Genomic DNA, 11,696 nt, shown 5'->3' with positions numbered 1-11,696 from the left:
AATGTATATAGAAAACTGATAATTATTATTGGGGACAATCCTTAAAATTAAATAACAATCTTAAAAAAAGATATTTTCAATCCCCATGGCACTAAATAAAAGGTGCTCACAAGGGTTTTATAAGTAAACATTTTAATTTAGTCCCATCATACCCTTTGTCACATTATTATAAAAAAAATTAATTTGCAAGCATTCACAATCCCCAAATATAGCTATAAGTTTCCTCAAAGAGCTAACCCATTTTCATAGGTAAAAAAAAATCACATAAATTACTCTTACTCAATTTTTATATTGAAAATCTATGAAATATCTATTTTTTTTGGGTTCTTACAAAACTATTTATGTTATAATAATTTATTATTTGTAATCAATTCATTTTGAGTGAATACATTGTTTCTTGATACAATTACTAGTTTCATGATTTATATAAGAAATATTTTATCAGTATCACATCTATATATAGTTGGCATTAAAAAATGAATTGAAGCATACAAGGATACTTTGGACCACCCATTACATGCCCTTACACATTTCAATAAATAAAATTTATTGCATATTATTAAATTTGCACTAGAATATTATCCCTGGTGAGGTCTTCATTAGTGGCCTCAATCATGATCCTAATGTTTCAATGTTCTTTCATCTAAAATATTGACAATACACTAGGAATGTTTCATCCTATTTCACTTTCTATTAGTCACGCTTTTTATCCATTGGGTGGCTTGATAGGAGAGTGTACTAAAAAATTAAAATAAGATTCTATGAAATAGATTGGTTTATCGTTTTCTCCTTTGGTTATTTTTAATAGTTGTTCTTTGCCTACGTAGGTTGGTCACCCTTCCTTTATGTCTTTCTATTAGTGTACATGGGAGTTTCTTCTTTTATATTTGATAGGAAAATTCAATTCCTCGCATTTTTTTTGGCCTTATTACAAGGTGACAAGTGCTTACAATATGAAGACTAGCAACCTACAATAAGTAATGCAATTACTATTTGGAAGAATATTATTGTTGAGTATGATCTCTCAAATGACAATGTGTAATATAAAACAAATAATTAGGATCTTCCTTTTATAATTGGTTTTATTTCTTTGGCTTCTTAACTATTTATTAGTATTATAATTGTGTTTATGAATTCCTACATTTTCCTTACGTAATACTTTTTATTTTAATTTGATAAATCGGGAGAGGACCCCAACCCCTACATAACAACCAATAGGTTGAATAGAGGGATCTCAAAAGTAGTGAGATGACTGAATAACCAAAAAAAATGAAACCTATTCAAAGACAAGAAGCTTCTAACTGGAGGAGTGAACCAGAGGGGAACTATTGTGTCATATCAAATAGAACATGCATGTTTTCCAAAGGATCCTGAAACCTAAGACTAGAGTCACCTTGGCCATAATCAAGGAGAGAGAAAACTAGGTTTTGTAAAGGATCCATAAACCTTTCATGCTCGACGACTCTTTGAACTATAGAAAAAGTAGTCGAAGAATGACCCAAAACAAAGAGAACCATCAGATTTTGAAAGTCACCCTAAAACCTTTTTATAGGTGAAACCACTACAAACCACCATATTTGTATGAATGGAAAGGGTTAGATAGGAGCCTAAAAGACTTTAGATAAAATCTCCAACAACCACAACAACTAGGTTTCCCTCAATAGGTCCATTATCAACTAAACAATTTTCTAGGAAGACAAAAACTAGCAAGTCCACTTCAAAAGGACCACTATGCATATGCACAAGAGGGAGGGAGGCCTTACTACTGAAATCTAGCTCAATCGTAATAATAGTAATAAAGGAACCAACAACCTTTGTCGATGTAGACAATGTAGCAGAATGAGACGTAACATCAACAAAATCCACCTCCATAAGACATCCGAGGAAAGAAGAGTGATTAGCACCAATAGAACCCTTACCACCTTAACAAGAAGCATCAAATTCGAAGCCCCAAGGGAGGGAGTGCAACCACCAAGAAAGCTATCCACAAAATTGGAAACTAGGTCTCTTACCAAGCACAACCACCCATCGGCCACAACTGACTCCTTCAAAGAATGAAACAACAAGGGGAATGCCTAAAGGAAGGCAACAAATGAACCTAGAGGTATGCATTGAGCCCAATGGGAGTGGATATAGATCTACAAACCTTAACCAAAAGAGAGGAGCTAGTGATAGACGTATGATGAAAATAATACCCATAGAAAAAATAACATAAAAGAAACTCTTGACCTTATCTAGGCATGGGGCAGAGGAGAACCCAATTGTAGCACCAAGAAGAATAGCATCCTCTCGTCTGCCCAAAAGATGGCACAACTTTCTAAGAGACACCAAAAGCCATAGATCCAAGAGGAGTAAGGTAGAAGCCAATGGACAACAAGTGCAACCAACACAAATTGAATAAAAAAAGGTCAAGACCAAGTTTGCGTCAAAAAGGGGGAACATAGGATACAACCTAGAGTAGGGAAAAGCTAGGAACCAGCAAAAATTTAGGAAGATCAAATTCCTCCATCAAAGCGTAAGGAAATAGGACTAGGATCAAAAAATCTAGGCTATCCCATCCATCCTCATGATCACCATCTCCCTAATTTGCCTCCCCTACAACTTTGCCTCCTCTGAAAACCCTAGCACCATAGTTCTTACTCCCACTCATCGTAATGTCTTTTATAATATTTTTTGTTATTCTTATAGCTTTTCTCCTAAATGTGAATAACATTGCTTAAACTTGTGATGTGTTACCATCCCATACATCTTTCTTTTGAATAGGTTATAATTCTAATTTTATTTTTCCGGAATGTATAAACCTTATTTCATAAAATAATAAGTTGTTCTTAAACATAAGGAAGCATAAGAAACCACAACATAGATGTCATCCACTATAACATATATGCCTTTGTTGGTGTAAATAAATATTCATTATGGATATTATTACACTTTACTTAAGTTAACTTAGGATAATGCATTTCTTCGTAGTTTGGATTTGAGACACTTAGGGAAGTGTGCACATAGGGATAGAGCTTGTAGGAGAAATTCCACCTTTTGTGGTCTTATTTTGTTGTTACATTCCACATTCGGTGGGTCATCCACCTCTTGTGGAATATTATATTATTTCTCCTACCTACCCCTAGTATTTCTTACCTACCCTTTTTTGTCATTGACCCATATGTCATGATTGTGTGCTCGTACATCCATATGGCCTTGCCTATATAAGAAGGCCTATATTCATTGTATTGGTGAATCCAGTTGATCATTTTCATATTGATGAGAATACAGTTTGTTTTTGTCATTCTTTTGTCTATATTTTTATACTGTTCATTGTGCCCTTGATCTTGGTAAAATCTCACATGGTATCAGAGCCAATTTGCTTCTTTTTGGGTGAATTTTTTTTTGATTTGGGCTAATTTTTCATGCTCTTCACAGTGTTGTGGTTATTTTCTGGTTTTGGTGCATAAGTGTTTCGGAAGTTTCAAATTCTATCAGTTGTACCTCTCTAATCCTCAATTCTGCAACTTCAAAGGCCTTGTTTGAGCTCATACGACCTCCTTTTCAGGTGCCGTTTTTTTTGAAAGTGCATGTTTTTTCATCTACTTTCATAATATATGATCAGATTTTAGATATTTTAAGTAGAAATTGTACTTTCATATATTGGTCTTATTTGGCCTATTTGGTACTTGTAAATTGCTTGGATCTTAGTTTAGATCTCTTACATTATTAGTTTGAGTCTCTTTTGGCCTTATTGAGGTAGTTGTAAAATTGAAATCAGAAGTCCACTTTGCCATTTTTTGCAAGTGGCCCATTATACATGCACTAAGTATAAAATGTTGAATCATCACTTTTCGGGGGGTTCTTTGATTGAGTGAATTTGGGGGGTGTCTTGTGTGATTGTGCCTCTCTTTCCTTGTGCTCTTTCATTTTTCTTGCAATGAGTCCTCATAAATTTCCACCTTTAACTCCACATAATTATGCATCATGGAAAATTAATGTATGGAGCAAATTAATGGAAAAAGGTCTCACACATTACATAGATGGAACAATAACAGCACTACCTGATCCTAAGTCTGATCCTAATGCTCAATTAGAATGGCTCACTAAGAATTGCATGGCTCTTGGAACTTTGTACAAGTATGTATCAAATGACCTCATCTTTCATATTGAAAAGTGTACTATAATCAAAGATGCCTGGGATATGTTTCAGAAATTGTATGGTCAAGTTGATGAAATCAGAGCTTATAAGATTGACAATGAGCTCACCAACCTGGATCCCAAGAGTTTTGATACAATCTAATATTATGTCAGCAAAGCAAATGAGATAAGAGCAGAGCTTAAGGATTGTGGAATTGACAAAAAAGATGCTCAGTTGATATTCAACTTGTTGGACAAGCTTGCACCAGAATATGTAGCATTTGTGTCTAGCTTCCAAACTCATCGTTTGACAGTGGGGAGTTCCTATGTTATGCCTTCATTTGATGCTTTCACAGATATGTTGATATTGGAACAATCTAAGTTGTTGAACATGGGGCTTCTCAAGTCTTCAAAGTCCAAGGCTTTGGTGGCTAATCAAGGGAATCAAGGAAGTCAAGGCAAATATTCCAACAAGAAGAAGAAGCAATCTAAGTCACAGCCACAATAGGAAAAAGAAAAGTCATCCTCTCCATCACAAGGCGATTTTTAATCCAAGAAGGGGACACCACCTAAGAAGGATAAACCAACTTATGCATATCGAAAGAAGTATGGTCACAATGAGCATCGATGCCACACAAAACAAACTAATCTTCTTAAGAAAAACAACATTAACTTGCCATTCGCCTACACAAAGAAGGATTCATCTCCTTCCTCTTCCTCACATTCTAAGGGAAAAGGGCAAGCATTTATGGCTACAACAAGTTCTTCACAAAAATGGATACTTGGCTCGGGTGCCTCATATCACATGGGTTCTACAAAGGAGCAGTTTTCTTCATTGGAGCCATCTAAGGTACCTCACATTTACATAGGTGATGATACACAAGTAGAGGTTGAAGGGAAAGGTTCAGTTGACATTGATGATGGAACATTTGAGAATGTTCTCTATGTTCCTAACTTGTCTACCAACCTTCTCTCTATCTACCAAATCACTCACTATGGGAATGGGAAAAAGGTTGAGTTTACACTAGATTTAGTTGTGGTAAAGGAACTTGATGATGATGCCGTGGTAGTAGTAGGACAAGTCAATGACAACTCAAGGCTTTATTGATTCTTCCACTTTGTGCCAAGTTCACCTTCTAGGGCCTTGCTTACTCATTCAAATTTAGAAAGTAAGCTATGGCATGAGCGGTTTGGTCACCTCAACTACCACTATCTTCAGCAGCTCAGAACTAAAGACATGGTCATAGGTCTACCTCGAATCCATTTTTCAGAAGGTGTATATTCAGGTTGTTTCATGGGCAAGCATCCCAAGGAGAAGTTTGATAAGGGGAAAGCTTGGAGAGCTTTGGAAGTTCTTCAACTTGTTCACAGCGATGTAGCAGGTCCATTTCCAGTACCTTCATTTAGTAAGGCCCGCTATGTCCTCACCTTCATTGATGACTACTCTCGCTTCACTTGGATCTACTTTCTTATTCATAAGAGTGAAGTATTTGATAGATTTCAGGACTTCAAGACTCGTGTGGAGAAGCAATCCAGGAAAGTGGTGAAGATTCTTCACACTGATAATGGAAGGGAATATGTGAACAAAAGACTTGAGGATTTTTGTACATTTGAGGGGACTGACCTTCAGCATTCTGTAGCATACACTCCACAGTAGAATGGAGTTGCAAAATGAAAGAATAGAACTTTCAAAGAAATGGCTCGCTGTATGATTTATGCATGTTCTCTTGATCTCGCTTTTTGGGCTGAGGCTATCAGTTGTGCCACACACATCCAAAATCGGGTTCGTCACAAAGCTTTGCAAGGTATTACTCCTTTTGAAGCTTGGGCTGGTAGGAAACCGATTGTAAGACATTTCAGAGTCTTTGGGTGTCCAGCATGGGCTCGCATACCTCCACAGAAATGCAAGGCATTGGAACCTCAGAGTCAGCCTTGCATATTTGTTGGATATCCTGAGGGTGATAAGACATATAGATTGATGGATCTTGAGACACATGAGGTGTTCATTGAGAGGAGTGTTCACTTTGAGGAAAGCTCTCCTAGCTTAGCCTCTCTACCTCCTCCACCTTCCTCCATTGTGGATAGTGATGCTAGTGATTCAGATGATGAGACTACTTCAACTTCAACTCGCAGGGTTACACCTCTGCAGGGTCCACTTGCAGTTGAGGAGCCTCATTCTCCACTTCCACCTAGACCTCATTGGGCTCGACAAACACTTGACTCTACGGGTTCTCTTGTTGGGGATCCTTCAGATACATGGAGAACTCGATCATAACATCAGGATCTTCCACATGCATTCATTGCTACTGCTTCCGATCCACAAACATTTCGGGAAGCATCAGGGGTTCCTGAGTGGGACCAAGCTATGGAGGAAGAGTATAGTTCCTTAATGAGGAATAACGCATGGGATTTAGTCCATCTCCCTAAGGGGAGAAAGATGGTTCAATGTAATTGGATCTATCGGACCAAGTATGTTGTGGATGGTAGTGTGGATAAGTATAAGGCTCGGCTTATTATGAAAGGTTTCTCTCAGGTTGTAGGTGTTGACTATACTGAGACCTTTGCACTCGTAGCCAAGATGAACTCCATTCGCTTGACACTTGCTATTGTTGTAGCTCATGGTTGGGTTGTACATCAGATGGATGTGAAGAGTGCTTTTCTTCATGGTGACCTTGATGAGGAGATTTATATGGAGCAGCCACAAGGTTTCACCCAGGATACTTCCTTGGTTTGCAGACTAAGGAAATCTCTCTATGGCCTTAAGCAGGCCCCCAGGGCTTGGTATGCCAAGATGGATTCCTTTCTTCCCTTAGCAGGGTTCACCAAGTGTCATTCTGATCTGAATGTCTATATTTTGTGACAGGATGACTCTCACTTGATACGTGTGCTCTATGTTGATGATTTGATCATTACAGGGAGTACCGCATCCATCATTAGCAGGGTCAAATTTGCTTTGCATGACAAATCTGCTATGACTGACTTGGGTCTTTTGCACTACTTTCTCGGTATAGAGATTTCACAGTCACCTTCCGGGATTACACTATCCCAGCCCAAGTATGCTCTTGATCTACTTGCACGCTTTCATATGGCTTATTGTAAGCCTGCACCGACTCCCTTTCTTTCCGGAGTCAATCTTGAGACTCAGTGTTCTTCTCCACCAGTTGATGCCACTTTGTATCATTAGATTGTGGGTAGTCTCATCTACTTGACCCATACATGCCTTGATATTTCATTTGCAGTTGGCATGGTTTCCCACTTCATGTAGGAACCACATGAGAATCATTGGAAAACCGCCAAATGCATCCTTCGTTACATTCAGGGTACACATCACTATGGGATTCACTATGCAACGGGCACAGGACTTCGTTTGGCTGGTTACACAGACTCCGATTGGGCTAGCGATCTTGATGATCATAAGTCTACTTCCGGTTATAGTTTTCACCTTGGTTCAGGCCCCATTTGTTGGCAGAGCAAGAAGCAATATGCTATTGCTCTCTCTTCGACTGAGGCTGAGTATCGAGGTGTTGTTAACGTAGCGACTGAGACCATTTGGCTCCAGCAGATTCTCACAGAGTTTGGGTTCGCCACTCCATGATCGATAGTTATACATTGCGACAATTAGAGTGCTATTGCAATCTCGAAGAACCCGGTCTAGCACTAGCAGACCAAACACATCAAGATTCATATGCACTATATCTGAGAGCTCATTCAGGAGCAGGTCATTGATTTGTAGTATTGTCCTACAATGGAGCAGGTTGCAGACATATTCACCAAACCTTTCACCAAGAGTAAGTTCCAACAGTTGTGAGCTCTCTTGGGGGTGTGGGATGTGTCATTAGGGGGGGGTCAGCTGACTTATCCTTCCTCTCTTATGAGGGGGACATTTTCCTCTTTGAGGTTTTGTCCTTCTTCTTTGAGAGTCTTTTGTACTTTCATCTCTCTTTTGGGGGGAGTTTTTTCCCACTGAGTTTTCTCCTTTTCTCCGTTTGTGAGAGATTGCTTTGCATTGTTTTGCTTGCATTTGCATATTGTACATGGGTACCTATCATGGCCTAGTAGCTGGGACCCATCTTGCATTATTGACTTGAGTCTTCATTCCCCTAAGTTGCACTTAAGGGGGGGTGTTGGTGTAAATAAATATTCATTATGGATATTATTAAACTTTACTTAAGTTAACTTAGGATAATGCATTTCTTCATAGTTTGGATTTGAGACACTTAGGGAAGTGTGCACATAGGGATAGAGCTTGTAGGAGAAATTCCACCTTTTGTGCTCTTGTTTTGTTGTTACACTTCGCATTCAGTGGGTCATCCACCTCTTGTGGAATATTATATTATTTCTCCTACCTACCCCTAGTATTTCTTACCTACCCTTGTTTCTCATTGACCCACATCTCATGATTGTGTGCTCGTACATCCATGTGGCCTTGCCTATGTAAGAAGGCCTATATTCATTGTATTGGTGAATCCAGTTGATCATTTTCATATTGATGAGAATACAGTTTGTTCTTGTCATTCTTTTGTCTCTATTTTTATACTTTTCATTGTGCCCTTGATCTTGGCAAAATCTCACAGCCTTGATAAATGTAATAATAGAAGGATCAATGCCCATTGGGATCCTCAAAGTGAAATCATAAGACGTATCACTATACCTCTATCTACATGAGCTACCCTCAACTGACATAACGATAAATCTAGAAGAATTGAACTTGTGACTACTGTCTACATTTTCAACATCTTGACCATTTATTTATCCCTAAATATATAAACAATACAACTTAATATATTAAACTAATATTTTTCTTCAATTCCATCATTTTAATAATAATAATAATATCATTTCATATTTCAAATTGACTACTGAACCAGCATTTAGTATTATTGCTTTTGATTTGGAATGGCATCCATAGATGGAATTATCTTCCAAACATGTCGATTATGAAGTACAAAACAAAGGAGGAATAAACTGAATATAAAATTCATTAGCATACAGATGGAAAATTGCAACTTGCGTTTGTACACTTCACTATACTTTATTCATGTAGACGCCTATCGAATTGAGGGAGAGCAGTTAGTAAAAAGATAACTCCAATCACATGATGCCAAATTATATATTCTTCACAGACTTCCTGGCCAGCTGAACTTTATCCGAGATTTGGAACACTTGCTCACCTGTTAATCAAATGTATTTATGCCATTAACGAATGAGCAGACGGTAAAAATGTCAAATTCAATATGAAATTTTTTAATCATTATGCTTTATAAAAATTCCGTCGTATTAGAATGAATTCTTGAACTTAATAAGAGCTTACAGTGTTTAGTTTGATTGAAAGATAAGTAGCACTTCGTTGCGGACATATACTGAAAGATATGTCGGCGAATTGCTGGATTTTTGTTCTTGATAATGCAGTTAAGAAAAATAATATCTCCTCACGCGATCCTTCTAGAACAGTGATGGATGATTATTATATGCAATTACTTTGAATTTAAATGCAATGGGTACCCACAACCATTGGCTCCTAATCATTAATGAGGGTATCAATCGAATGCAGAAAAAAAGTGTTTAGAACGCGGGTTGGCTTTAAGAACGAATCTTCACTAAATTCAAAAAGAATGTGTTAATTGTGCCAGCCATTGTGATGTTTTTGACTGATAAACAACAATTTATTGAACACTTTTGAAAGCATAAAAATTGTTTGAAAATATAAAAGGCTGGTCGTTTTTGCCTGGTGGCTGACATGACGACGCCTAATCTGGAAAAGAGTATCTGTCGTAGCTTAGGTCATTCAACGTCATGTATGGATATATATTAAGAGCGTTTGCTGCAATCTTTCTTGCACATTTCTCACGACAATCCTCCAACTCCATGGCTGAATTCTTCAAGATTTCTCTACTTCTTCTTGCGACGTTGGTACCTACTACAATAGGTAGGTCTCTCCTTTTAATTAATCAAATGTAAGAAATTTATCTCTGTGTGAAAGCAGTATTTGTGGATCAGTTATCTTTGATGCGGGTGATTTATTTTCAACACTTTTTGAGCCATTTTATAGAACGTTTGATGATGACTTAGCTTTAATATTATACTGATATTTTTGTGGATTGGTTAACCCTCAAACCTAAGATCTTCCATTTATTATTAGAATGCTCTACCATTGAATTATTATCCCTTTAAGACCTGCTCATATTTGGGTTGCTGTGACTGATTCCCAATAATACTTTAAAAGAATTCATATGATACACAAACTTTATTTTATTTGAGACATTAAAATCCAAATAAACAAAGAACAGTGTGTCAGCTATGTGCTGAGCTATTTTTAATGTCGAGTATTTGGTCTGTATAGCAAACTAATAAGGGTTCTGCAAGATTATTTTCGAGGATATACATAAATTTTGGAAAACTCCTTTCAACTACCCTAAGTTTTTCTTTGATCAATTTCAATGAAATAAATATTTCGTTCTTGGAAATATTGTTATTTTTTTGAGTTTTGAATAGTTAAATCTTTCTGGTTCACTGGTGAAGTTACACTTGATTTATAAAAAATGCTCCCAAAGATCCCACTCATGCTTTTCACGTCAGTTGTGTGAGTTTCCTATCAGGTTTCCAAACTGGTATATGTTTTTTAAATTTGGAGGTATACTAACTAAACGAGAATACATTTCAGGTGCGAATTCGAACTTGTTTAGAGAATACATTGGGGCAGAGTTCAACAATGTTAAATTTTCCGACCTGCCAATCGATTCCGGCACCCAGTTTCATTTCATTCTTGCCTTTGCTATCGATTACACCCCGTCAGGAAGCATTCCTACAAATGGAAAGTTCAACATTTTCTGGGATAATGACAATCTGAGCCCCAGCGCCGTGCAAGCCATCAAAGCCCAACACAAGAATGTCAAAGTTGCTCTCAGCTTAGGCGGGGACAGCGTTGAAAGTGGCAACGTCCAGTTCATGCCATCATCTGTGTCGTCGTGGGTGAGCAACGCCGTTTCTTCGCTCACAAGCTTAATCAAGGAATACCATCTTGACGGCATCGACATCGACTATGAGCATTTCGACTTTACCAATCCCAATACATTTGCTGAGTGCATTGGGCAGCTCATAACACAGTTAAAGCGGAACAAAGTAATCTCCTTTGCCTCCATCGCTCCCTATGACGACGGTCCAATCCAATCCCATTACACAGCACTCTGGAAAAGCTATGGCAATTTGATTGACTTTGTGAATTTCCAATTCTATGCCTACGACTCGAGCACCACCGTCTCACAGTTCATCAAACATTTCAACGATCAGGAGTCCCGCTATAGTGGCGGAAAAGTGTTGGCTAGTTTCATGACGGAGGGCAGTGGAGGGCTGTCACCTGCAAAAGGCTTCTTTACCGCATGCCGAATGCTCAGGAACTCCGGCAAGCTCAACGGCATCTTTGTGTGGTCTGCAGACTCCTCACAGTCTAATAACTTCCAATTCGAGAAACAATCCCAGGCTGTCCTGCTAGGCTCCTGATTAGCACCATACAATTTGTTGGTAATGGTTGGAGCAAATAAATTATAGTGTCTTTTTCTTCTGTTTTGCTTCTAAAATAG

At 37.9% G+C, this 11,696-nt stretch overlaps 1 protein-coding gene across 1 annotated transcript; it reads left to right on the top strand.

Annotated features, from left to right (window-relative positions):
- Window positions 1-2,863: 2,863 nt before the first annotated feature.
- LOC131034126 (chitinase 2-like) lies at window positions 2,864-11,616 on the top strand. The gene is made up of 3 exons (XM_057965523.1): window positions 2,864-2,898; window positions 7,538-7,584; window positions 10,781-11,616. Exons 1-3 carry the CDS (start codon window positions 2,864-2,866, stop codon window positions 11,614-11,616), a joined length of 918 nt encoding a protein of 305 aa, XP_057821506.1.
- Window positions 11,617-11,696: the final 80 nt, after the last annotated feature.

This window comes from Cryptomeria japonica, chromosome 1, assembly GCF_030272615.1.
Source record: "Cryptomeria japonica chromosome 1, Sugi_1.0, whole genome shotgun sequence".
Lineage (NCBI taxonomy): Eukaryota > Viridiplantae > Streptophyta > Pinopsida > Cupressales > Cupressaceae > Cryptomeria > Cryptomeria japonica.
This window is presented reverse-complemented; position numbering and strand designations above follow the sequence as displayed.

Coding starts and splice junctions, on each gene's coding strand:
- LOC131034126 (XM_057965523.1), top strand. CDS start 2,864: ATGTCATCCACTATAACATATATGCCTTTGTTGGT. Junction 2,899..7,537: donor ACATATATGCCTTTGTTGGT/GTAAATAAATAT, acceptor GATGATCATAAG/TCTACTTCCGGTTATAGTTT. Junction 7,585..10,780: donor GGTTCAGGCCCCATTTGTTG/GCAGAGCAAGAA, acceptor AATACATTTCAG/GTGCGAATTCGAACTTGTTT.